The sequence below is a fragment of the Haliaeetus albicilla genome, chromosome 25 (assembly GCF_947461875.1).
Source record: "Haliaeetus albicilla chromosome 25, bHalAlb1.1, whole genome shotgun sequence".
Classification (NCBI taxonomy): domain Eukaryota; kingdom Metazoa; phylum Chordata; class Aves; order Accipitriformes; family Accipitridae; genus Haliaeetus; species Haliaeetus albicilla.
The window spans coordinates 17,281,966-17,309,716 of record NC_091507.1 but is presented as its reverse complement, the minus strand read 5'-3'; the positions used below and the strand labels follow the sequence as shown (position 1 = coordinate 17,309,716).

The window sequence follows — 27,751 nt, the reverse complement described above, 5'->3', positions numbered from 1 at the left end:
CTGGTATTATACGTATTATTGGTCTCCAAATTCAGGTCTCCATTTTAAATAGGTGGGTGTAATATCTGTACATTTATTAAGCTGAGAAGCAAACTGGTGCTGAATAATATCTCACCATACATTTTTAAAACATACTGTGTCCAACTTCTGTTTGGCTTTGAAAGCATCGTCAGTGGTGTGTGTGAATGCGAGGGGGAAGTACTTGATGTAATTTTCTTTGCTTTTGGAAGGTTTTTGATGCTGTTCCATGTGAGCTTCTTACACCTCCTAGACCAGAAAGTGGTTACACTGCTGCTTTGTTGTGCCGAACTCAAATTAATTAGCAGTGGTATGTTGTCCAAGTGAGAAGGCATTTCAGATGAGGACTTTGTAGGTCTCATTTTATTGTTTCCATTAATCACTTGGGTGATGGACTGGAGAATGCAATTATAAAAACTGCATGTGGTGCCAAGGGCTGGCAAAACTTCTGGAGGCTGAGAATAGTTCCTTTTGTGCTGGGTTAATGGTGAAGGAGCAGAAGTACAACAGGTTGGAAAAATTAAATGTGCAAAGGGAAAATGTAGTATTGCAGATACTTATGTCACTAGATACTGTAGTGACATAAGCAAACATGGTAAAGCCATTCCTCGCTGTCTGCCATCCCTCTCCATAGGAGGTTTTGTCTCTGCAGGACATACAGTATAGGGGAGTTGAATATAAAGCTGCTCCTGAACTGCAATTTATAGGCACCATAAATGAATTCTAAGTTACTTTACCATGCCAGCTCGCAAATCATGGCATTTGGCTAACTTTTTCATGCATAGCTTGGTTCTCCCTGCTGGGGGCAGGGGGGTGGCAGCTCCAGCTGGCCTTCAGACTGAAAAATCCTTCTGGGGGGCAGCAATTGCTCCAGCTCTCCAAAATGAGTTTGCCTGTATTTACGTCAAGTGCCGATTTACAGTGGGATACTGCTGCGAGCTGTCTTGGTTACAGTGGTGTGTATGCAGGATACACCCAGGAGGTGATTTTCCACTCTTCTTATGGCTGAGTCTTCACTAGTAGTGAGCATCATGTCCAGTTTGGAGTGTCACGCTCAAAGATAAGCTGGAGAGGTTCCAGTTTAAGCTCAAGAACAATGAGGTCTTTAAAAATATGACCTGTAAGGAAGAAATGAGGTGATTTGAGTTTCTTTAGAAAAAGAGAAATCATTAAAGGGTGGGCAACCATGATGATACTTTTTCAGTATGTCAGGCATTAACATCAAAAACGCCTGTGGCCAATTACTCTCCGTGTTCCAGGGAGCAGGATTAATTTCCAGCAAGAAGGTTTGAGATTGTGGTGGTTGGCTTGTTTGTTTGGGGTGGTTTTTTTCTGTAAGAATACTTAATGAAAATAGTGGAAGAGGCTAGCTGGGGAAGTTGTTGCATCTTGGTTGTGGGAGGTTTTGAAGAACAGGTTAGACAAACACCGCTTATGGCACAGGTGTATTTATCCAGTTTCAGAGCAGGGCTGGAACAGTAACTTCTTAAGGTGCCCTCAGGTCTTTCCACTTCAGTTCTGTGGTTATATACATATATAAGAAGCAAAACCAGAAATGCAGAGAACTCGATATGCTTTTGATCTTCTAATCTGGTTTGCCTTTCGCTTTGTGAGCATCTGTAAATTGCAGCATAAAATAGGGGAAGAATTGTTATCGTTATGTTCTGTGTTTTAATTTTATGGCTTTAGATGTGAAAATACTTGCAGACTACAGAAGTGAAAGTTGGCGCTAATTCTCTTTACCCCCTTTTTCTTTTCAGGTCGCTTGGTTGGTGCCTTGGACGCTGTGTTAGACTCTAATGCACGCGTCGCTCCATTTCGAATTTTACTCCAAGTTCCAGGCTCACAGGTTTACTCTGCCATTGCATGTGGTGAGTTATTGAACGGATCAGAAGTTTACTGGGCCGTAGCTATTGGTGAGTCACAGACGGAAAACCCCAAACCAATTCTGAGCATGGTCAGTGTCTGCATGTCCAAGAAGCTCAAGGTAACACCAGCTAGTAGTGTGTGCGTGGGAAGCTACTGCCTATAGCTTGTTTAACAACCAAATTAACCTCTGGTTAAAATCCCAGATAGGAATTATGAAAAAGTGTTAACTAGGAACATGAAGTTTCTATAGAAAGCTTGTTTAGCTGAGGGTGTTTTGCGTTAATTTTCTGTCTCTTGCAAAGTAGTGTGGTTCTCTCTTCATATGCAGATTTTTTCCTGCAGCAGTAATTGTTCCTTACAGCTAGAAGCTACTTAGTCTAGGCTTTCACCAGTCTAGCCTTTCGCTTGCTTACCGTGAAACCTCTTACCCCACTTGGTTATAATGAAATATAACTGGAACATTTGGAAGATGCTACATGATTTAGGAGGTAGAGTTGTCGGGGGAACATCTAATTGCCTGGTCTGCTGTGCACTAATCCCTTTTGCAGTGTTTCTGCAACCTCCGAAGGTTGGGCTCATCTTCAGGAAAGTGATATCGATGTGAATTGCAGCAACCTTCCCGTGGCACAGTAAAGACCATCTGGGTGTGCTTGTTCCATTCATCCTGTTCTTGCCTGGCCAGTCTGCAGGCCTGTTCTCATCCCTTCTGTGCTGGTCTATAAAATCCAGCATTGAAATTTACTGCAGGTTTTCCTTTGGGAATGGTTCAAAGCTGCACCAGGGGAGGTTTAGACTTGGCATTAGGAAGCATTTCTTTACCGAGAGGATGGTCAAACACTGGAACAGGCTTCCTAGAGAGGTGGTCAATGGCTCCAGCCTGTCAATGTTTAAGAGGCATTTGGACAATGCCCTTCACAACATGCTTTAACTTTGGGTCAGCCCTGAAGTGGTCAGGCAGTTGGACTAGATGATCATTGTAGGTCCCTTCCAACTGAAAATATTCTGTTCTGTTCTATTCTATTCTTATTCTTACTCTTATTCTGTTCTTTCCTTTCTTATATGGATCAAGCCATGAAATAGTTAGCTAATGTAAGTGTTGACATGTTGTTGATGGTGTTTGACATAGTAGTCCTTCAAATGGAAGGGGCAATCTATATATATATATATATTTGCCCCCTTCCTCTGTACAAGGTCATTCAGCATTTCTTCCTTGGTTCAGCAGTGATCCCTCTGCATGTTCTCCATTAATACTGGGAATTTTTCCCTGTGCCAGATGTGTGTGAAGAAGGTTGCGTAAAGTCTGTTTGTGCTATTTTTGTTGTGGGTAGGTTTTCTTCATTTTGCAATAGCTCTATGCTTTATATCCCTACCTGCCTCCTTTTTATATTTAAATAATGCCATCTCATGGAGAAATTTAAGAGCTTCATGCTGTTACAGTCCTCTGATGAAGCCAGGTAGATTTCACTGGAAGAGTAAGATCAGTGTTGCTGTCATGGGCTTCTTGATCATTTGAATACATGTAATATTCCTTTCTGGGGCTGATCCTTGCCCTATCCACACTCTTACTGCCCACAGGTTTTTTTTCTTTTATATTAAAGGAACTACAAATCAAAAACCTGCCTGGTAGGAATGGTTAAGGATTTTGCTGAGATAAACTTACTTGATTAATGTTTTCTAAAATTCTCTTTGGCTCTTCTGAATGGATGCTCAGCCCTGAGAAAATGAGATTTATAGTAACAGAGCGGAAAGCAGAGGGCTCTGTTTTGTATGCTGTGTGGGTAGGACGTACGCGGTTGCCAGAGCTGCGCAGAAATGAAAAACCACGGTAGCAGAAGTTGTTTCTGAATAATATCACTGCTGTGAAAACCTGATGTGAGTGTCCAGGGGAGACCTGGCACTGGCAATAGGAGTCAGAGGAACAGCATCACCCGACCCTTGTCTCAGCAAGCTGGAGGACTTTCCCTGTGCTCGCTCAGCTCTGTCCTGTCTGAGCAAGGTGCTTTGCACAAATACGATGCTAAGAGTTTTGTTACTGGATTTGGAAGGAGCAGTGAGTCAAATTAAGGTTCCTGCTGTATAGCAAGGACAAGGAGCAGCTCCAGGAGCTCCTTCCAGTCTCCCGGTGTAAATTCATTAGGGGTAGCCATCATGTCATTAGGCAGTTAATTAAAATGACATTTTTTAATTGTGTGTTGGCAGTCCTCTGTTCCAGGAGCTGTAGGCTTAAATGATAATATATGCGTAAGGGTCAGATCTGTGTTACAGACTTTCGCAAATCTCTGAGGGCTGCTAGGAAGTCTGATCTCTGCCCAGCATGGCTGTTCTGGCAGAGATGTTTTAATCCAGATGGTTAATCATGTTATACCAGTATGGGAAGAAAAAAAAGGCTAACCTCAGCCCTAGTGTAGAGCCACTTAGGATTTTCCTTTCAGAAGGCTTGTGGGCAAAACAGAAACCCAAGTCCCAGTCAAGTGAAGTAGGTTTCGGGAGAGGGAGAGCAAAGGGATTGGTGAGAAGTGAGTTTAAAGAAGAGATTATGAGGAGTGAGGCTGTGGTTAGACTAAGCGTACATTTGGCACAGGCACATGAAGAAGGTGGGTAAAAGGTGGAATAAAATGCTGTGCAGAGCATCGGCACAGGAAGAGGGATAAGGAAGAGATTGTCAGTGCTTGGGACAAATCACAGGACGACTTTAAGCCGTGAAATGGAAATTAGAAATAAAGAAGGACCAGAAAGGCTGAGGGCTTGGCCTGACCAAATGAAAGGGGCAGGGAGATCTTGCAGTATTTGAGCAGAATCCCTGGAGATAGCTAAAGGCAGGCAGGCAGGATTGCAGTACCCCCGATGGGAGATAGCTGCTGCCAGAGCCCAGGCTCAGAGCAGTCCGAGCAGTGTGGGTGCTGCTGTGAAAGATGTCTTGCTCACGGCTTATTTCACGTGAGTAAGCCCACCAGCTCTCCCATACGGTTGGTATCTTTTAGGTTGCTCAGAAATAAAAATTCAACTCAGTATTTGCTTTGCGCAGCCTTTTCAGTATAAAGTGAGTGTATTTGTGGTGTTCTTAACCATTGATATAATTTGTTTTCTTTACCTAAAGGGCATTTAAGTGTCTCTTCTTTAGTGATTTTATTTATTTTTTTTTTTCTAATTTAACCTTGATTAATGATATTTATGAAGTTCTATCACAGGACCTTTCTGTCAAGGAAGTTAAAGCTTGGGAAGTTTCCCTGCCAGTTGGCATTCTGCATGGAAAACAGAGCAGAGGAAAGTGGAAAATCCTTAGCTAAATTTATCATTTTTTTTGTTGTGAGGCAACATGATGCATCTCTAATGTACACACATATCAAATGTTGAGATAATGGGTCTTCTATTTGAGATTCATTTTATTATTATATTAATCTGATTTGTATGTCTCTTACATCCACCTACTTCTGTTTCTTCCACTAGCAAGGCATTAGGAAAATGAACTTTTGCTGCCTTTACTTTTTTACCTATAACTTTTAATCACTGACCAGTAAGATCTGGAGGGGGCAGATTTTCCCTCATTGCTCTGTATGGTGCCCATCTTGCTCTGACTTTTCTGTAATCGTGTGATGCAGCAACAGTTCAGTTTCAAGCAGAAAGAGCCAAAGCAAATAGGTGGTGACTGAAATATTATTTCTGGAGTTAGTGTGAACACATTACATTTAAACAACAGCAGCAAACCCCTCAAATAAATCCTTGGAGAAGGAAGCCTTAAAGATTTGAAAATCTGTGTTTGTCAAAGATTTTCTGTTCTGTATTTCTTCCTCAAACTGCAGAATTGTGCTCTTGTAGACCTTGTAGGTGTGCTGAACCAAACTCTTTTATTTTTAGGTACTTTAATTATTATAGAGAGCTTTTAAAACAGGATGCAGATTATGACCATGTATATTCCTTTCAAAGGGTGTGCATGTGTGTGGGGTGTGTGTTTATGCATGTGTGTACCGAGGAGGGAGAAAGGAAGATCAGGGACTTTTGGGAACAGGAGGACGTAAATCAGAGGTTTCCAGTGGCTGGTTAAGGAACTTCATGTCAAAATAAGCTACAGTCCAGCAGCTCAGGATGAAGTTTTGCTGTTTTTTCTGCTTTGACTTTTAATGCAGCGTTTGCTGGCTAAGAGCGTCTGAGAAGATAAAACTAAAAGCACTAAAACTCATTCTCTAAAACAATGAGGTTTTTGTTTTTCTCTAACTATACTGCTACGAACAAGACCTTTTCAACCTGTTTGCTACCAAGAATTTTGAGGTTGAAAGTTCAGTTTCTCATAATGGATTAATGAAATAGTGTGTTTTATTACTTTTTTTTTCTTCCTTTCAATTTTATTTTGTAGGATGAATTTCAATACACTACTTTTTGCTTTTCTAGGTGCCACTGCAGAGGAGATAAACCAGCACTGGGAATGGCTGGAACAAAATTTGCTCCATACTTTGTCTGTGTTTGACAATAAAGAAGATATTGTTAGCTTTGTCAAAGGGAAAGTGAAGGTAAGGGAACTCTCTTACTTTTACCCTTCCCTGCCTGATTATGTGTGGTTTATTAGAAATAATGTCATGAAGTTGTTGTCATTCATATTTGGTTTTGTCCGTCTAAACATTATTTATTGGTTTTCTGTGTGGCACTTGCACCTGATATGGCTGGCATCTGTGCATCTTTACTTGCATCTCCTTGGAAACATCTCAAACCCAAAGTATCTAATTTAGTCTTTATTCCACCCATCCCTTTCCAGCTTCACTGTTCTCTTCCCTGTGATGTGCAGCTGAGCTTTCTTCATCTGCTTTCAGTTCCTTCACCTTTCCAAAACAATATATGAAACACCTTCCCTTCCTGTATCTCAGCTTTTCCTCCTTACTACGTTCATCCTCCTACCTCCCGTGTTTTTCCTAGCTGTAACCCATCAGTTTCTCCTGCCCATTTCCATACTCCTGTCCCTCTCGATGGGACTCAGAGGTGTCAGCAGGTGATAGCCACAGTGCCTGCATTTGCCAGCAGCACACCTGTGCAGACAACGACACAGTCCCCGCAGCACAGGGACAGGGGACAAGGTCCTTGTGCCATGGCACCTGCATCGTAAGGATTTGGCGTGGAAACTGCCGGTGGCTTTGCAGGACGTGGGAGTCACGGCCGGGCGCTGCAGCGAAGCTGCTGGCTGGCCACAGGGTTGCAGAAATGAGCATCCTTTTGGAAGACTAAAGAATTTTAAAAGTAAAGGGATTTGGTGACCGAGGACCAGATTTAAAACAATAACAGTTTGTGTGGTAAAACTTAGAAAGCCTGGTGCCCTGAGCTCTGCGTCTAGTAAAAATACACTCCAAGAGGAGCTCGGTGATGGCTGGCGAGGATGTGGGTCTGCTGGTGACTCCTGTACCTCAGGTCCTGCTGCTGACTTTTCCTGGCTAAGAGTTTTAGCGAGGTGCTCTTCCCCCTATACCCCTTTTTTGGTCTGGAAAATTTGTAGGAACGTAACGTTTTTGGTGAATTTCAACCCTGCTGCTGTGATCTCAGTGGGCTCTGAAGTTGGGGAAGAAGGGGACGGAGAGGCAAAAGATCACCGTAGAAATCTTAGTTTTTATCCTGCTTTCTTAAAAAAACAACTTTGTCTAAGTGCACTGAAAGGCTCAAATAAAATTAATCTCTCTTGATAATGCTGTGACAGCCTGTTACCTAGCACAGCACATATTTTAAAATTCTTCAGGTTTCATTAGTTAATGTTAAGTCCAGGTTTTGGACCCTTGCCTCTGCTGTAGATTTTTGGCATATTAGGACTGCTTGGTAATTGCAAGCTATACCAGGTGCTGTAACAGTTTATTTGTCTGAACGGTGCAATACATACTTAACTCCTTTGTTGTAATACCGCTATTAAAATTCTCAACACTTAATTATATTTACATAGATGTTCTTGAAACCATGTTTTCAATGGTTCCAAGCATGTTACAAGTGACTGACACATCTCACTGCATTGCCTCTTCATAGGAGAATAGTACTGGTCAACATACACAATTGTTACTCTGCCTTTGCTCTGTATACGCCAAATAACAGTGATCATAAGCAGCAGCAAAACTGTAAATGCATGGTTTTGCCAGACTCATTGAAAAAATAATAATAAAAGAAAGCCCCTGGAAGTTTTGATTTGGAAGCATTCAAAATGTGTGAGAGATGCAAACACCACAGAAATTTCTCCATTTGTGAAAACTGCAAATCAATTTGAATTGCTTTGTAAGAAAGGGTTGTGTTATTGAAATTTGAATGGGTAGCTTGTAGCAACTTGCTCGAGTGTGAATGCCATAGCTTTATCCTGATATATTATCTTGTTATGGACTCAGGCGCTGATTGCAGAGGAAACAAGCAGCAAGCTTGCCGAGCAGGAGGAAGACCCCGAGAAGTTCCGAGAAGCCCTGGTGAAATTTGAATCCAGATTTAATTTTCCTGAAGCAGAGAAGTTGATCACCTATTATTCATGTTGCTGTTGGAAAGGAAAAGTTCCTCGGCAAGGCTGGCTTTATTTGAGCATCAATCATCTCTGTTTTTATTCCTTTTTCCTGGGCAAAGAATGTAAGTGTAAATGCTTAAGAAATCTGATGCTGGGAAGAGATATAAATATATTTAAAAGCAAGAATACCTAGAATTTTTATGAAAAGCCTAGTTCACCTCTGAAGTTTAGTTTCTGGGTTTTTTGTTGTTCAGCTGAGAGATCCTGTTTAATTTAGTTCTCACTTCAGCCTTTATGTTTATATTTTATTATTAATCCAGTAGTAAAAATGAGAGTGTAAGAGCATGCAGACACAGCTGTTATCTGGTTCTTTTTCTTGCTATGGTGAAGCAGCCTTAAAATATAACAGACCTCCTACAGATTCTGAAATAGAGACTTTTAGTTCCGAAAATGGTGAGTAAGGACGGGTCCCTCCCATAAGCAGGGAAGCAGAGTCATCGCTGCCGGGGGGGCAGGGAAAGGGCTAGTGGGACCAGGGATGCCAGAGTCCAGCTGCCTGCCTGAAAGTAGCCCAGGAAACATAACTGGGCTGTGCCGTGGAGAACCAGATGAAAATTCAGAGTTTTTAAGGGAAAGCAACAGCAGTTTAGGGATTTTGTGTGTGTGTTTCTGCATAACAGTGCAGGAAGATCACAAGAAGTGTGTCCCGGGGTTTTTAGACCTTCAGATGGTTCAGTGAGCTGTAAGACTTTGGTCATGGTGTTCCTCTACAGAGGAAGGGTCATGTGATTATGAAAAGCCTGTCAGAATAGATATCAGAATGTAAAAATGAATGTAGCCATGTAAACTCTATAGCATGTCTCTATTTAGTACGATTGTGCATGAACTGATAACATTTTAAGTCCTCTTTGTCCTGCTGGAACTTCAGCAAGGACAGTAATATAAAACTATATGGTTATAAATATAGCAAGAATTGTCAGTTAAAACAATTAGGAAAACTTTAGCATTTACTGTCTGGGTTTAATATTGGGATGGCTAATCAAATAAAAATGTAGGTTTAAAAATGAAGTACATTAATGTAAAGATGAGGAAGATAGTAATTGGTAATTTCTAAGACTAACATAGGAAGATAGAGTTAGAGGTCCTTACTTCCCTTATATTATTTCAGGCCAATTATTTTGTCATATCTGCAAAAGGTGGCAGAGTTAGATTTAAAATGCTGGCAAGTTTGTTATTTGTTATAAAAACAGAAGTTGAGTTTTGCTGGGAAGACTAGAATGGAGTCTCTTGATACATACTAGATATCTGAGTTCTTATTTAATCTCCTTGTTTTCTGTTTAGTATTAAATAATATCCTTTGTCAGTCATTTCTTCTTGCTATCATTGCAGGCTTTTTCTCATTAAATCTGAGATATCTGGCCTGCCAAAGCACACAAAGCAAAAATGATACTTATTAATGATAGATAATGGGGGAAGGAGGAGGGAGAGAGAAAAACCCTTTATATTGTTCCAAAAATTTTGTTCATGCAATACCACAGATTGTTAAATGATACTGGAAGTACAACATCATGCTGTATTATTTAAGAAGAAATTGCTTCTCATCTCTTTTTAATAATAATTCATTATGAGAATACAAAAAAACCCCCACAAACCACTACATGTTTGCAACTTTTCATTTTGACCATGGAAAATACACTGTTCATTCACTGTTGCAGTCTGTTGCATTGCCTTTGTGTTCCCATGCATTTGCATGGAAATGTGAAATAAAAACCTGGATTTTCTTTTGGTTAAACAAACTTCCCTAGCTCAGTGGGAAGCATTATATGTTGAAATGCTTCCCACTTCCTCGATCCTGATAAAGCAGATTGCTTCTGTTTCAAAGCTAGTAGTACTTTGTCACATTTATGAAATACTTGTATTACATCGAATAATCCTGATTTACTATAGTTCTCATTGTTACTATTTGAGAAGCTGATGCTGATTATATGTAGAACAAGTGATTCATTGTCTTTTTTTTCAGGTAGCAATCACAAATTAAATCCGGTTAAATCAGGTCTTGAAAATATTGCTAAGAAATCACATTTATTGTATTCTTCTATACAGCACAGGGAAAAAACCCAATATGTGAGTTGCAATAAAAATAGTTCTTAAACGTGTTTTAACTCTGTAAAAATCCCCCCAAATTGTAGACTGAAATCTCTTTATAGGCAAAGCATTAAATCTTCTGCTTCTGGCAAGTCTGTCCCCTTCCCCTTGTTTTATTTTATGTTGAAATGACCTGGAATGCAATATTGGAACCTGTTTTCAGCTTCTCATAAAATTAACTTATGGCTTATGTGAGCATAAACTCCATGGAACATTTTTTCCAGGACAAGTCCCCTTTTATCTAAGCCTCGAAATATTTGCAGAATTTCAGAGGCTTAGAATGTCAGGTTTCTTGAAAGGGCATGCCAAAGTTTCTTCACATTTTTTAATTAAACTTGTGTTTTTTCTAAAACTTTGAAGACTTTGTACCTTTCATCAGTAGTTTGGGCCCCTTACAGTCTGCTGTGCTGTTTCTATAACCAACACTGTAGAGCCTATGTGATTCCGACCTGCGTGAACAATAGTGCTATTGCTACGGCGCTATTTAATCTTTCTTCCCTTGGCTGTGCCGGTACAGATGATTTTATGACCATTCGCAACAGTTAGTGCGTGTTGACGCAGCTGTGCTTTATTTAAGTAAGAAAAAATGTAATCGGCAAATAATCTTGACAGCTGTGGTTCATGTAGTACAGAAAACTTGCTGAGGGTAGCTCCTTAGGTAATTAACGATCATGGATAAGTGTCATATATATATGACAATGTTTGTTATTACTGCCTTTTTATTGCTTTATTGGCATCAGGAGACCAGCTAGGGATGTTAGGGGGTGTAGTCTTGATGTTATTGGCACAGAGAATCCTGGGAAGCTTCCAACAGTTGTTAAGAAGAAATTTAATCTATTTTAAAGTCCTTTCCAGCCTAATTTCTACCCAGAGATTCATATGACAGTGGCAAGGAACATCCTGCAGTGGTTATCTAAAATAAACTGATTGTGTTTACCATTTGTGTTTATGTGATTCAGCAGTGTTTAAGTATAGAGAACAGTGTCCTATACTTTTTCTTTTCTATAAACAAGTCTAACTATAGTTAATGTTCAGGGCAAGATTTGCCTGTGCACCTTTTCAGTAAAAAGTAATCAAAATGAGAAGATTCTGTTGCCTAGGCAGCTTTTTTTTTTTTTTTTTAATGCCCTGGTTATAGTAGTAATTAAACTTTATAAAAATGTCTATGTGCAAAAGCTTCCTTTTGTATGGGAGTTAGCTTTATTTTAAAAGTTAAAGTACTGTGCATGTAATTGGGTTTCCACCTGCCTACAGTTTTCTTTCTGGGAGATTACAAAGCCTTTCCTTATTGTCTTTGTACTCTTGAAATGAACTGTTTCTTCTGGTAGTAATGAAGCAGGCTGCAGAAATGACTTGTAAAGGAGTTAGGAGCACAGCTTGTGGCAGGTGTTGTGCAAAGGCAGAACTCCCCAGTCCAGCACTTCTTATGAAAATAGGTGAAATTTTGAGGGAGAGATTCTGAAAAAGACAGTCTTTTGGAGTGGGGGAGAATGAATGTAGAGTAATGACAGGCATTTCAGCTTTTGCTTGGTCTTTGTCTGTAAAAATGGGTCTCTCTCTTCTTCGGTTGTTGGCAGTTCATTCTGAAATCTGAAAAATGTAAGCAGAGTTTCCAACCCACTTTTGCTTTTTTCGCTGATGGCAGTGAAACTTATCATTCCCTGGGTTGAGGTCCAGAAGCTGGAAAGAACATCCAACGTCTTCATGACCGACACGGTCCGTGTCACCACTCCAAATAAAGAGCGCGACTTCTCCACATTCCTCAATATTGCTGAGGCTTTCAGGATCATGGAGCAACTGGCAGATGTGACACTCCGAAGGCTACTGGATAATGAGATCTTTGAACTGGATCCAGGCCTGCAGGATCCTACTCAGATTACCAAGAGGTAAAAAGCTAAATTGCTGTATGAGCAGAGGTTCTGTGGTGGGCTTCATGGTCTGCTGTGTTAGCTGGGTAAGGTTTACCCGCTTGGGCACAAAAGAGATTTTATAATGTGTTTTGGTATATCCAATAGGTGCATTTTAACTTGTGTGCAAGATACCTTTTTCCATTTTATATTCTTTCCTTGAACATCACTGTGGTTTTTTGTTCATTTATTTTAAAAGTACCATTCCCTGTAGAAGGATAGATTGCAGCAAGGGATATTTTCCGTCTTCCCTGAAGAGAAGCATTATTTTGTTTATAATTTTGGCAATGTGTAGGCTTTCCTAGTGCTGTCAGTTCTGTAGAATTATTGCTTTTGATCATATCTGAAACAGGGAATTTCCCACTAGCGTGATTGCCATAGCTGACTTAGCAAGCAGTTATAGGACTTAAAAAACCTACAGGCAGTTGCAACAAATTAATATGCTATTGTCAGCTCTACCCCATGCGTCCCCGAAATGCATCTCCGCATTCCGCTCCCACTACAGAAATGCATTCGGCTCTCAGGGGGAAGATTGATAACTATTTCTCTGCTAGTAGCACAACACACAACTCTGTGTTTTATTTGCTGCTGTGGGAAAGGGGAAGGGAAACTGCCCAGAGGAATTTTAGGTGGGCAGGATGGAATAGCCCAAACTGGAATTTGCCTGAGGCGTCAGGGTTAAGGTGCTGGTTGAAAATACTTCTTTTCTGAATGGGGTGTGAGTGGAACACTTATCCCTTCCTGAATCATACCCTTTCCTGCTCTTCCTTCCTCTCCCTCTGCCAGAGGTATGACCCAGGTGTTGCTTCCTGGCTAAAACATAAAGAATGCGTGGTATCCTTTCCCAAAAAAAGAGAACGTGTCCAGTAGCCGCTTTATTGTTTCTGAGGAGCATTTTTGCAGTGGTGTTGGGTATATATCTTAGCTAAACACTTACACAAATTTTCATAATGGAGTTTAAAACAATAAAATGCACTTTCTCTGCCATTTCATATGTACACACGATAAAGAAAATCACTGATACCAGGATTTCATCCATGATGTCATCAAGGAATTAATTTGAGGTGATAGTGGTGAGCAGCCACGAACGTCTTTGCAGGCTTTTTTTTCATAGCCCGGGTTCCTTTAAATACAGGAGCTACTGTTGTTTTTACAATATATGTGTAACTGGATGTTGTTAACATTGTAGGTTTTTGGCCCAAGAAATGTAGGATATGCACTTCAACTAATGTAGGATATGGCTGTGAGTAATAGGTTGTATCTGAGCCCCTTTCCATGCTTTACCACTCCACCCTCCTCCCGCTTTTGGATGGAAAAGTTAGATGCACAAAGCAAGGAAAGTAAATCCGGAGGAGATGTAACAAAAAACTGGGGGGAGGGATTTTCAGCATCTACTGATTTTTAACTCACCATTGTCACTTCCCCAAATAGTCTTTGAGTCAGGGGTGCCAACTGAATGGAAAACTGCAAAGAAACTAAAATTATGGTTGCAAAGAAAAGTACAAGCTTAGTAATGTGCTGTAATAAGGAGGCTCTCAGGGAATCAACCTGTAAGTACCTTGTGGCGTTTTTGAAAAGTAGTATGTCTATTAGCAAACCAGCAACAGAAACCATCCCACACATTTACTCAAAAAGGTTTTTTCCTCTCCTTCCTTCCAACTTAAAAAAAAAAAAAAAAAAAGTTGGGGGCAGCAGAGGAGAGGGAGGGATAAAAATATATTTACTGGAGAGTTCCCGGGCAAGATGTTCTCTAACCTGTGATGATGTGCTGTAACTTGAGATGGCAGAAGGGAAAACATAGAAACATGGAAGATGCCAAAATCCGATTTCCTCTGCACGAATTGGGTAGTGGTTGGAGAAGTTGCTGTTTCTGGTGCCCTTTGTCACACTTCAGCAACCACTTTGATGTAACGTGATTAAGCAAGACTGTAGTTTGAATAGTGGATAAACTGGTTTTTAATGCTAACATGGTTGGGGGGAGTTGAACTTTTTTGGTGTATGAAGTTTTTGTTGCTGTTTTTTTTCCTGAAGCCATTGTCGTACTAAAAGAACAACTATTTTTCTCTCAACGTTTTCCCCCCGATAATTGTCTTTGTTAATTCTTGTGCATGATTTGGAAGCAAACAGTAGTCTATCAAAATGAAAGCAATAATCCACACATCATTAGAACTATTCCAGTTGTGTCTAATGAAGTTGCTGTAGATGGCTTTTGTTTGTTAGGCTTTGTTTTGCAAGAGGCTTGTCTCAATATCCTTATTTTTAAAAAATGCATTTTTAATGGTCTGTATATTCTACGTTCTGAAAAGCAGAAACCTTTGCTGCTGTTCCTGAGGGTCTTGGGGTCATCCTGCTGAGCAGTCGAGGGAGGGGACTCAGAGAGGCTGTGGGATTAGGCCTACAGTCTGTGACACAGATTATATCATAGCCAGAAATATACAAGTTTCCGTGCTGCTTAATGAGAGTATAAGGCCCGGAACAATAGATTAAAAGGGATTAATGGCAATTAAGTTAATTGCCATAAAAAGCAAAGTAGAGCTGAGGTGTTTGATAACTAGAAATGCTATTTCTTGCAGATATATTTATGTGCCATACAATTTTACTGGCACATACGGTAACTATTTTTTCTTTTTTTTTATAGGAAGGTCACTAAAATCTCTGGTATAGGTACTTGTACTTCTTATTTCCATCTCTTTCAGGATGCAAGAATATCCATTGCATTCCGCAAATGTACCGAGGAAATTGGCCAGAGCAGAACACGCGATTTAAAAGCTTTAGTGCTGCTGTCAGTAAGGTTTCAAAAGTATGATACATTTCTCCAGGCTCTAACCACTTCGGTTTCTTTTCTTCATGTCTAACTGTGAATTGCCAATGAGGACAGCTTTGCTTCATATGAAGGCAAAGACAGTTTTTAACACTGATCTAAGCTGAATGGAAAGTGTTTGAAGTATCTTTAATCGTAAACATCACTTCAGTTTGTATTAATTCCTTCAGAGAGGGAATCCGAGAACGCTGTAAACCTTGAGCAACAAGGAGGATGTGACTAGAAAGACCCTCCTTTTATTGCACCTGCCTGGCAAAAGGCAGGGTTTGGATTATCTCTGTGTGTCACTTGCGACAGATGATTGCCCAACCTGTTTTTAAGGATTTCCAGTAATGGAAATATCAGGATCCATACTGGTACTTTGCTGTCCTGTCATTGAAAAGACTTTCTGAAGTCTAACTTGAACCTTTTGTGCTGCTTTTTGAGTCTGCTACTTCTTGTCCTATCCAGTACTATTGAAGAGATCGGTGTTCTCTCTCTCTTCAGAGCAACCATTTGTGTATTTGGAGGTTGGTATGCATCTCCTTTCTCTTTTCTTCCCCTAGTTCAGCCAGGTTTTTCTTAGAGGTCTTGATTTTAGCCCTTCTGGTTGCTCTTCTCTGGACATTCGTCACTTATCCCATGGGGCTGCAGGCGTGGGGTGGTGGGATACGGGATTGCCCCCAGTTCCTAGCTGGTGCTGACCCGGGCAGGAGCAGCGTGACCATCTCTGCAGCCACGCCGGGACTGCTGTGCTGCATCTCGGTGGCCGTGCACTTCTGCAGCCCAGCACAGTGCTCCTCTTCCTCCTGGGAGCGCGAGGCTGTCGGCTCACGTTCAGCTGGTGATCCTGCGTAACGCCTAGGTCCTTTCTTTTTGCCAAATGGCTGCTGGTGGAGTTGATCTCCATACTGCATTTGTGCAGCTTATGATGTACACCTGAAAATACTTGTAATGCTTTTTTTTCCACACCATCCCTTAACTTTATGGATATAAATCTGAATCTGTTCCTGTTCTTCTGCTCATTAGCCTCTACCAGCTTCACATCGTGTGCAGGTTTAATAACAACAGTCTCTTGATCCATTGTACAGATTGCTGCTGATGATGTTGAACAGAAGCTAGTCCAGGACAGACCCCCAAGGAGGTCCTCTTGATACAGCTTTCCAATTTACCAGGGAGCCTTTGAGGGCTGCTTTTTGGGGTACTCTTTTTTCAGCTGGCTTGGTACAACAGTTTTTTACTTCAGTCTGGTTTTATTAGTTCCATGTGGGGAAATACCAAGGCTTTCATCAGTTCTGGCTAAAATATCCATTGCATCTCCTCCCTACAAGTCCAGTGTTCCTCTTACATAAAGGAATGATGTTCAGTTTACATGTGTCCTGACAAGTCAAGTTGACTCTTCTCAGCTTCTCCTGGCTTGCTTACAAGAAGCCTTTCTTGCCACGCAAATTTAGCAGTTCTTCCAATAAACAAGACATATATAATCGCCTGTGTTATTTCCAAAATTTGTAACTCTCTGGAGTCTGAATAGCAAGAAGAGTCTAGTAATTGGTCTCTAAAAGCAAGAGGTCAACCAGTCTGGTTAGATTTTAGATAGGGAGCAAGTGACTCAGCAGAGCTAAAATCTTGCCAAGTTGACTTCTGTTAGATACAAAGCAGAGAAAAACATTTGACAGTGAGGACACAATTTTAAGTGTCCTGATACTTTTAGGCATTTTGTTAGTCTTGTGTGTTATTTCCTTTAATTTAAAACTCTTGGAAGGTAACGTGGGGGTCACACACAAGGAGTTATCACAGTTCAGACTTGCTGTGCACTTTGAAGTGCTGGAGTTGGAGGCAGTCCAGGATCCTGTAACGTGCAAGTCGGGAACTGCGTTTGGAAAGAACTGCTGAGTTTTCTGAAAAGTAGGGAACAAGGCAATTGCATCTCCTTGCCTTTTATTCTTCTGATGCATGTGTTGACACTCAATAAACATTATTTTTAGCATTCCTTTTTTTTCTTAGGTACAGCTCAGTACACTGCATTTGCTTAAAAACCAAACCAACATGGAAAATTTTAAGTTAGAGGACAAAATTTCAACAGATTGGGCCTTAGGTAGCAAGGTTGCCTTTCTGTTCAGTGTTGGAGGTACTGTGAAACTCAAAATGGAAGCTGTGGGTCCTGGTGACGTGGGCCAGTTGCTGCATCTTTGCTGTATCACGTTTAAACAATGCCTGTCTTGTTTTAGGAGCTAATTTTGTTAGTGGGTGGGTTTTTTGCAGTTAGAGGGTTTGGGGTTTTTTTTAACCAGCTCTAATTTTGTTTGGCTGTATTCATGAAGTGAAGCAATTGCTTTAAGCCCTAGAATTTGCCTGCCTAACAGGAAAGATTTTCACAGTGTGCCACTTTCTAATAAAACCTCTTGTTTGAGCCCACAGCGGTAGGTGCTGACAGCATTTCATCCCCGTGCTACCCTTTTGTTTTGTCCAGGATCCCTCCCACCAGCGCGCTGGCCCCTGTTTTGGCACTTATCTGTGGGGCAGCCCTGGCTGCGGTCTGGTCTCTGTGGTGGTCCTGTGTGACCCTGTGTCAGGAGTCACGGGGGGGGACACGGGCAGTTCCAGGGATGTCGGGGTTGGCAGCCTTCCGCCAGCATGGGGTGAGAGGGTTGGATGCAGCGCTTGGTGAATTTACTTCATTTCAGATGCAGGAAATGTCATTCTTCAGCTTAAAAACCTGCGGCTGCTTGTCTAAAAGGCCCCACACCTGGAGCCTGCAGCCCCAAGAGACAGCAAAATCTGAAAACTCGGAAACTGCAGATTTTGGAGCATTAGAAACAGTCAGCTCTTAAGTAACAGATGCTCTCTGCCTCAACGGAGGTCCCACTCTTAGGTGTAATGCCTCTTTTCATACAAAGGTATAGAAATTTTCACAACCAAGTAGATGCAGGGAGGGTCTTACCTTCTCAGCACAATAGCAGGAGAGCACAGCTCTACCCGGACCTGACTGCAGATGCTATCAGCAGCATTCATCTGTGCCGTGCAGAAATGGAAAATATTTTAGTGGTGAGTTAACTAGGAGGCATATCCTGATCCAGCTTTGTCACAATAGCGGATCGCTGCGGGCACTTATCAGAGTTGCTCTTGCTGTGGAATTTTAACTTGGGAGCAACCTTTTTGTCTTCCTCCACAAAGAGGGTTTCTCTTTGTTCTTTGTGAAAAACAGGAGACTATTTGTCTGTTTTCCTTGGATAATATTATTAAGGAAGATAATGCTTGAGAAGGAAACAGCAGCCGAATGCTGGTCGAGCGCATTCTGTCTTTTCTGTTGGTCGCAGATACAGATCCTCCCTTCTCAGGTCTCGGTTTGTTCTCGCTTGTCTTCCTCCCTGTTTCACATGGCTTGTTTTCTCTATGGATTAAACTGAAATAAAAAAACCGAAACAATTGATTTACTTACTGAAGCACAGGCTTCATCTGTCTCAATTTATTTTTAAACAGCAGGGCTGGGGTAGTGGGAAGGTGTCAGCAGAAGAGGAGGGTGACGGAAGGAGCGGAGAGGGGATTTACAGCACCAAGGTACCACTCCCTGTTATGCTCCAGCCCACGCTTTAAATTCTTTCAATGGAACAAAGTCAAGCTTTTTTTTTTTTTTTTTCCTGAGGTGAATCATGTTTGGAAAAATTTACTTCTTGTAAAGAAAATGGTAGAATTTAAGCCCTAATGTTTCTGGAGCTGCTGTTGGTGAGCTAATAGCCGTGGCCTGTTTATAATGTAATTACATAGCTCTCTAAATTACTGCAGATTTCTTCATTAAAAAAGGAGGAGGAAAAAAAAAATCCCCAAAGCCAAGTCTGCATAACCATAGCTCAGTAATGAAAGCTTCATTTATTTAAACTTTTTCTCTCCACATAAATGTGGATGGGTGACTGGAAGGAAGCCAAGTCCAAACTGAATGTAGCTGGTGCTGTTATTCCCAACTGAGTCTGTAAGTGACCTGAAACTGTTTTGCATTTTGCAACTGTTCTGGGGGCTCTCAGAGGCTGATACCTCTCCAAGTCAAGGATGCGATGACGTAATTGCCACCATCATTAACTCTTCTATTACTGACCATTTCAGAAGTACTTATCAAGCGAATGCATTACTTTTGGGTGCAGATGCAAATCCCTGGGGTGATGTTGGTAATACTACTGGGAGGGGAAACAAGGAACATAAAGCTAATCTCCATTGCTCAATGTATGTTCGTGAGATGAAAGATTTAGTTGTCTCCTGGGCATTGAAATCTGTAACTCTTTGAGGCTGGAAAGTCATACAGCAGCCATAGAAAATGCATGGTTAAATAATAATTTTAAAAATCCCCAACAAACCAGCTGATTTAAATTTTGCCCTTTCCTTTCCTAGTCATTACAGTAGTTGCTTTTGACCTTATTGTTAAACAAGCAAGTATTGATAATAATTCTTTTTTGTATTTCAAAGTCAGTCTTTTATTGATCTGTTCACATAGGCAGTGAAGATTGCAGTGCACGGTGCTTTTATTCTGTTTCCCTCGCTCTTGGTGAGGCTAACAAGAAAAGCAAACCTTGCGCTGGATGTCCTGGCTTTCGGGGTCTTGTGATTCGCTCTTACTGCTTTCTCCTAAGGGATCTTGAAGCCAGAGCACAGAATGAATTCTTTCGGGCCTTCTTCAGATTGCCCAGGAAGGAGAAGCTGCATGAAGTTGTAGACTGTTCTCTCTGGACGCCGTTTAGTCGCTGTCACACAGCGGGAAGGATGTATGCTTCAGACAGTTATATCTGTTTTGCCAGCAAAGAAAATGGCTGCTGTAATGTTATCATCCCACTTAGAGAGGTAGAGTTGTTTGTTTGTTTCATTTCGGGTCCTTATCTACCTTTTTCTGCTGTAAGCATCCACTGTCACTTATCTGCAAACTATCGTTTGATGAAGAAGAGTAGGATGCTTGTGTGTATCGTGCCTACAGGATTGTTGTAAAGCTTGTTCTGGGATTCATTAGGGCATGAGTTCCTAAAAATATGGGTGATTCAACATGATCCTCAAGGTGAAGGGTGAACAGGTAATGCAGCAGGACAGAGCACTGCAAAAGCAGAGTCTGCTCAGTCCAAGACTCAGACAGGGCTCCCCTCCCAGCTCCACAAATGCATACATCCAGCTTGGTGTTGATGGAGACTTCAGCTTGGACCCATTCTGGCAATATAAGAGCATCCTTGCCTGGGATCAACATTTTGAAGTGTTGAAGATCTCCCTCCATAGACAAACTCTAGCAGACCTGTGGATATTTTGCAAAGCTATAGGGCAGAGAGAAAAAGGGGATGTTCTGGATGCAGTGACGAGCTGCCAAATTTCCATGAAATCAAAGACTTATTTAAGTGGAGGGAGAGCGCGTGGGAAGGTGGTGGGAGTAGAAGAGGAGAAGGAAGCTGTCAGCAAACACCTGCCTGATCTGCTGTGGATACAAGGCTGTTATGATCTCTTAATTAAAGCTTTCTTTTCATCCTTGGCTAATACCAGAGTAACATCCAAATGCTATCTTAACTGTAGCAACTTACCTTCCACTGTTACAGAAACAGAAAACAATAAAAGAACAGTGTTATATACTTAATCAGAAACAAAGAAACAACTGTTTTCCCCTGTCTGCAAAAGGGTAAAAGTAAATTTCCTCCTCCATTCCCCAGAATTTGATCAAATTGATCCTTTTCTAAATCTTGTTTTAATCATACTCCCATTTCTTATCTTTCCTTTCAGTCCACTCTCCAGAAGTGGGCTGCAAAGTCATTTAGGAAAAAAAAAACAAAAAACCAAAACCCAAGAAAAGGCAGCTGGGATACTTTTTGGTGCCTGCTTTGAGCTTCTAAAGAGACCGTGAACTTCAGGTGGTAGGATGTGTCTGATCAAGGAAAGCCAATATGAATAACCATGTTGAAAGCATGTGTGCGTATGAATGCTGTGTTTGTACATTTTGGTACATGTAGAGTATTTGACAATGTTTCTGTGGATGTGGTGCATAATGTGTTTTCTATAATGTTTCTGGAAAAGGTAATCAGTATAGAGAAGATGGAGGACACAAGCCTTCTCCCTAATCCCATCATTGTTAGCATAAGGAGCAAGACAGCCTTTCAGTTCATTGAGCTGAAGGACCGGGATACTTTGGTGGAGAACCTGCTCCAGAGGCTAAAAGAAGTGAACTCCAGCAACCCAGTGCACTGTAACAACTTGCAAAATAAGAACCAGGTACTGAACTTCTGGGGTTTTATTGGATTATGAATTCAATGTGTTTATCCATCAGTCCGTTGTCCTGCCTTCTGCAGGGGGTTGATCTTGGGCCAGTGCTGTCTGATGCCTTCTTTAAAGACCTGCCTGATGGGATGGAGCGCACCCACAGCACGGTTGTGATTGACACACTGGGGGAAGCAGCGAGTATGGTGGGGTGCAGGGCTGCCCTTCATGAAGACCTCAATGTTCTGGAGGAATGGGCTGTGATAGAGACCTTGTGAAGTTCAACAAAAGCAAATGCGAAGCCTGGCAGAGGAACCCCTTGCCACAGGAGGGGCTGGGCCCTGGCTGGCATGTGGTAAAGGCAGGAGGTCACGGCGGACAACAGGTTGAGCTTCTAAGTCAGCAGTGTGCTCCTACAGTGGAGAGGGCCAGTAGCCATATGGGGTTGTACTAGCAGGTTTGTAACCAGCAGGTCAAAGGATATTACTATTCCCTTTTATTCAGCACTTCTGAAGCTGATCAGGAGTACTGTGTCGACTTTTGACTCTACACCCCCCCAAGAAAAGCATCGATAAATTGGAGTAAGTCTAGTGGAGAGCTACAAGATGGTCAGGGGCTGGAGCACATGCTTTGTGAGGAGAGGTTGAGGGAGCAGGGCTTGTTCAGCCTGTCTTCCACTAGCTAATGGGGACTTACAGAGAAGACAGAGCCAGACTTTTCTTGGAGGTGCCAGCTGAAAGAAGAGTGGCAATAGTCCCAAGATGCAGCAAGGGAAAATCTGAATAGATAAAAAGAGAAAGATTTCCCCTCAAGGGTGGGCAGAGCTGGACCAGGCTGCCCAGAGAGGCTGTGGACTCCCCTTCCTTGGAGCTACTGAACTCGACTGGACACAGCCCCCAAAAACCTGGTTGGAGGGGCCCTGCTTTGAGCAGGGGATTGAAAAAGATGGTCCCCTCCAACCTAAATTGTTCTCTGATTCTTTTTCAAATCCTAACCGAAGTGGAAGATCGTTTGGTAGCTTGTCATCAAGGACACTTAGAATTTACTAACAACTTCTGCTTTAAAGTAACAACCCTTTTCCTGACATACAAATGAATGATAATTTGTATGAAGTCTGGAGTAAGGCCTTTCCTCCTGAAAGGTATGAAAGATTGTGATGCAAACGGCAAAGGCTGACCCAGCTCTGTGTCTTGAAGACGGCTGAGGACATAGTTCTTAGCCTCTTCTTCTCAGTCGTTACCGCTTTGATTCTGTGTTGCAGAACAGTCCTGCCTTTGGATCCACATGCGTGCTCAAGGATGGTGAGCCTGTGCATCTGGGAACAGAGGCTTTGCAAGGCAAGGAGAGAAGCGAATGTGGAAAGGAGAGCAGTTATTTGCTCAATGCAGAAGCACTAAGGTCGGACTTCCATCAGTCAGGAATGGCAGGCCTTGATTTTGGAAAGGTATGTAACATTTGGGGGAAGTTGTAGCAGGTTTTTTTTGTTGTTGTTTTTTTTTTTAAAGCTGGGGTGACATTCAAACAGATACTCATTTTTAGTAAAATGAACTCTGTATTGGCTGGACAAATTAGATACGGGATAATGGATTTTCTGTTTGCTTGGGAGTTTTTTATTCTCTGTCCCCCCCATTTCCTTCTGGTGAATATTTATAATTTTTCTGCCTGCGTGGTGAAGTGCATATGCAAAATGGGGGGGAAGTTGTAGTCTTTAGAGCAGACTTCCCATTTCCATTGGTAATGGAAATACCTTGCAGAATTTCTAATAGTTAAAATGTTTCTGTTTACCAGGTCTCACATGCACATGATTTGTTCTTTTAAAATATATCTTCGTGTTCCAGTCTAGGGAGCAAATCAAAGAGAGCCTGTGGGATGACCATTTTGTAGAATATGGCAGAACCGTGTGCATGTTTCGCACAGAGAAGATCAGAAAACTTGTTGCTATGGGAATCCCTGAATCTTTAAGAGGCAAACTCTGGCTGCTCTTCTCAGGTGGGCACACTTTGAAATGTTGGCTGTAGGCATCATCTGATTCTGAACATGGCAAAACATTTAGGCAGGAAATCTCCCATGGGAAATTAAATGTTGTTTACATGGAGCTTATGATACTGCTGACGGAAGGACGATGATCTGAACTGAACTAATAAGTGCAAGGAAGTACCTAGGTAGATCTGTAAAAATTTTATCTCAGGATGACATGACATGATGAGCAGAACACTTGAAATAACATCTTCTTCATCTGTGTAACATCTTAAATTTATGTCATGTTTTCATAAAATAATGTTCATCCTCAAGCAACAATTAGATTGTAGCATAAGTATTGATTTAGCCCTAGACAAATCAAATTATTGCAAAATAATGACATCTTGAAGACAGCAGTCCTGCTCCTGCTTCATGTTGAATGTTGGCAGAGGTAATAGAAACTGGAGATGGAAAAAACAACTCATTTCATCCTCAGATCTGGCAGAGCCAGAACGTGCCTACAGTACAATCTCAAGTTTAGTCCTTAATCCAGTATATGACATGTTCAAACATTTGTTAAAAGTGGAGCTTTTCCTCCTTGAAGGGTGTGAACAGTGCTGAGTACATTTCTCCTAGTAATACTTTCTGCTGGGGAAGTTTTCTGCTCAATGTTGATGTTAAGCTGTTCAGAATGATGTTGCATCATACAAGCTTTGCTAATATTTAATTTGTTTTCAAGACACATATTCTGCGAGGACTTTATTTCTTTTAGGTCTGGAGATTTCACTAAATTCACAGATGCTGGGGAAAACCATCTTGCTTACATCCTTTCGAGCAGTAATTCCCACAACACTAAGTTTAGCGTCATCCTAATCCACTTGCCTCTTCCTCTTCCTCTCTTCCTGCTGCCTTCAGACGCCGTGACGGACCTCGCCTCGCATCCCGGTTACTACGTACATTTGGTGGAGGCGTCCATGGGCAAGTGCTGTATGGCGACGGAGGAGATCGAGCGTGACCTCCACCGCTCGCTGCCCGAGCACCCTGCCTTCCAGAGCGAGACGGGGATAGCCGCCCTGAGAAGGGTGCTCACAGCGTACGCACACAGGAACCCCAAAATAGGATACTGCCAGGTGAAAAACTCCCAGCGGGATAACGCTCACTGCTTTTCTCCCCTCTTTCCACTCTCTCTCTTTTGTCGTTCTCTTGGGAGTATTTTTCATGGTGGTTTTGATAAATAATGTCCTTATAGTTGTGAAAAATACATAATTTTAGATAATGAAATGTCATTTACTCTGGAAAACAAGTACATAGGCTAAACAAAAGGCTCTGGCTCAACAAAATTATTTTGCAAGCTGGATTTAGAGTTAAAAAAAAAAAACTTTCTGATGCTTCTGTTTGTTCAAAAGTGCATTTCTTGCAGAATACTTGGAGATAATGCGAAGTAAACTGGCCTGCACAGATGAGATTCACGTAGAGCGCTGGAGCAGAGGTTTAATGGAGTAAAGTTCTTCCCCTTTCTTCCAAAACTGATGACAAATTATGAAAGTACTTTGCCCAGCTGGCCAGCTAGAACAGTAACTTTACCTTCTGAGCAGCTCCCTGAATTCTGATTAACATCAGACTGGTCCAGATACAGGAAGGGGGGGGAAGGCAGCCCCCAAACATCTCGCAGTATCAGTTACCTACTTTGCATCTGGGCAAATCCAGTACTGTGCTTCTCTCCATTGTTTCCTATAGCTCTTATGAAAAGCAGTATACATAAGCTTGAAAAACTTGTTATGCCTTTGAGTTGCAATTATGTATTCGCTGTTTATTACCTTTCTCTGGCTGGGTTTTTTTTTTAGTTGTTTACATCATGTTAGGCTACTTTCTTTAAAAATAGCTACAATTTAGCTTTTGTCAGTAGGATTTGATGACACTAACAAATCGATTTTCTTCTTTGCCCTTTTAAGTCTATGAATATTTTGACCTCCGTGTTGCTGTTGTATGCCAAAGAGGAAGAAGCCTTTTGGCTGCTGGTTGCTGTGTGTGAGCGAATGCTGCCGGATTACTTCAACCACCGAGTGATAGGTGAGCTCGTATCTCTCTTCTTGCTGACTGGGAAGGGGCAGCTGAGTGGCACTGGGGTGAGTAAAATGCTCAGGGTCTTATGAGGTCCAGACCCCACGAGTGAGGGGGTCCACTGACTTGTGTGGTGTCCAGGGACAGCAGCAGTGGCTGCTTAGGTTCCAGCTAGGGTTGGTTTTGGTTTGAAGGGTTTGAACTGCAACAATTATAAATATATGCTCAACTTCGTGGTTTGTCTTTTTTTTCCTGTTGGTCAGAAGGCAGTGACACTTTTGCCTGTTAGGTAAAAATAGAAGAGCCTGCGTGTCTTTGTTAGGAGTGTTCAGTATTAGAGACTCGAGCTGTTTAAGATGAACCTAGGAAAGATCTGCTAGGTTAGCTATTTCTGATCTGACCTGTCTGCATTGCCTGGCTCCTGGAGTAATACAGGCTTGCATCTAACCTGGCCCTTTGTAATGCGGGCTGATACAAAACCCTCTGAATGTGAGATGCTGAATTAAGAAATAAGCCAAGTCCCTCTGCAGTGCGTGCCTTGTACTGCATGTGCTGTGTCTACTGTTCGTTGCAATGCAACTATTTTTAAGACTGTTGTGTGAATATCTGCCTCATGCACAGAAAGAGAGGAGCTGAGCAGCTTGACGCAGTAATTGCAGGTATGCATACAGGAAAGAGTATTTGTTCTTTGAAGTCACGTCACTTCCTTCTCTTACAGAAATGTTTGACAGCTTTTCCCTCTTTAATGCTAACCTTACTCTTTAGCTACAGTGTCTGCCATTCCACCATCGCTGTAGCAAAGGGAGGGATCAGGGTCACTTGTGAGGAGGTGGGGATAGGAGGAAATCCCTGGCAGTGGTGGTTCTGGGAGCTACAAGTGGTGTGGGCACTCCTGTGCTGCCTGGGGAGTGGGAGGAGACATCTGAGAAAATTTGCAGTCTTTTGCTTGGAGGATGGGATTGTCGTACCTCCCTCCTGACACTGTGCTGCTGCACAGTTAGTCTTGTCACTGAACTGGCAGGTAAGGTAAGTTAAAGCAGTGTTACTCCAAAGTTAGCTGGATGCTTAGGATGTTTTGTGGTGCTTCGAATGCCATTGGTATTTTCTACTAGTGGATTGGGCACTGTAACTGTCCCGCTTGTCAGAATTTTGGTTCTTGACTCCAAATGTGACTTTAAACTGCTATCTTGAGACTTACTTCCATGTTTGTCTCCTTCCTTGATTAAAAAAGAAACACAGCTTTATCTGTCCTTGTGAATTTCTAGATAGCATCAGCCTGCCTTGAGTTACTGATAACTTTGGTGCTTGCTGGGTTATTGCCCCTAAGTAGCATTCTCCACACCCAAACAAACTTGAGTTGTCCCACTTGGCTGGCTGTATCACTGCCCTGAGTTGTACATAATTTGGGGCTTGTATCTTGCCTGTCACTCACTGTGGCTACAGCCTACATTGTTTGAGTGCTGATAGTCTTGGTTGTCCTGTCTCTCTGTTCTCCTGTCCTCTGTACCCAAAGGAAAGAGTACTGTGACTCTAGAAGAGGCACTGCCATGGCTCACCACAGTGCGAAGAACCAGCGGCTTCAGCTTAGAAGTTCTCCTGCTCACCCTAGTTGAATGGCAGCAGTGTAGTTTTGCAGCATGATTGCTTCACTGAGCAGTTACTGCTGCAGCTTTGATTTACCTTAGACCTTAGCGTGCCCAAATCGGTGCTACTGATCTTCTCCACCCTGCCCCTCCCCTGGTTCCTGTTGCTTGAGTTGGTGTTCTTGGCTTCGCATTTCAGTTGACCTTTTTTTTTTTTTTGATTTGCAACCAGCTCTTGTCTAAACTTTGTATTGTTTCTTCCTGAATAATGCTTCCAAGACCCAACTTTTCCTCTTTGTCTGCCCTGCCAACATTGTTGCCCAAATTTTGATCTCTCTCTAACTTTGTTGATCTCTGATCTTTGTGCCTGCCACTGCGCTTTTCCTCTTCAGTGACAGCCAGTAATCTCTACAGTCAAAACATCTACCCAGTTAAGGACCTTGGTTCTAACAGGCCTTCTTAGCTCCATCTTCTCTTGGGCCTTTTCTTTATGACATTCAAAAGCTATTATTTATTTATTTATAATTTTTGCTTACAAAACTTAGGCAATCCAGTCCTACTCGACCTTTTTACTTTTATCATGTGACCATCTCCCTCCTTCAGCCTTGCCAGCTATGACCACTCTGTCTTTTCACAGGCCTTTTTAGCATTTCACTGCTTGCAAACGGGAAGACCCTGCAGGCGGGGCTGGTACCCATTATCTCCTCCTTCAGGAATTCCCTCCATCCTTCTCCCTTCTGCAGTGCATAGA

At 41.9% G+C, this 27,751-nt stretch overlaps 2 protein-coding genes across 3 annotated transcripts in view; one reads left to right on the top strand and one right to left on the bottom strand.

Annotated features, from left to right (window-relative positions):
• MAP4K4 (mitogen-activated protein kinase kinase kinase kinase 4) overlaps positions 1 to 27,751 on the bottom strand; it is a 383,820-nt gene that overhangs the window by 345,717 nt on the left and 10,352 nt on the right. The window lies entirely within an intron of this gene.
• Positions 1 to 27,751, top strand: part of TBC1D8 (TBC1 domain family member 8) — a 50,116-nt gene that overhangs the window by 12,266 nt on the left and 10,099 nt on the right. The window contains exons 2-11 of one of the 2 annotated variants that reach the window (XM_069770111.1): positions 1,779 to 1,889; positions 6,274 to 6,392; positions 8,229 to 8,457; positions 12,126 to 12,366; positions 19,807 to 20,014; positions 21,218 to 21,412; positions 22,659 to 22,841; positions 23,236 to 23,386; positions 24,272 to 24,486; positions 25,309 to 25,426. In XM_069770111.1, the coding sequence (XP_069626212.1) occupies positions 1,779 to 1,889; positions 6,274 to 6,392; positions 8,229 to 8,457; positions 12,126 to 12,366; positions 19,807 to 20,014; positions 21,218 to 21,412; positions 22,659 to 22,841; positions 23,236 to 23,386; positions 24,272 to 24,486; positions 25,309 to 25,426 (1,770 nt within the window). Of the gene's footprint in view, positions 1 to 1,778; positions 1,935 to 6,273; positions 6,393 to 8,228; positions 8,458 to 12,125; positions 12,367 to 19,806; positions 20,015 to 21,217; positions 21,413 to 22,658; positions 22,842 to 23,235; positions 23,387 to 24,271; positions 24,487 to 25,308; positions 25,427 to 27,751 lie in introns of both variants that reach the window. The other variant, XM_069770110.1, reaches the window with a different exon arrangement.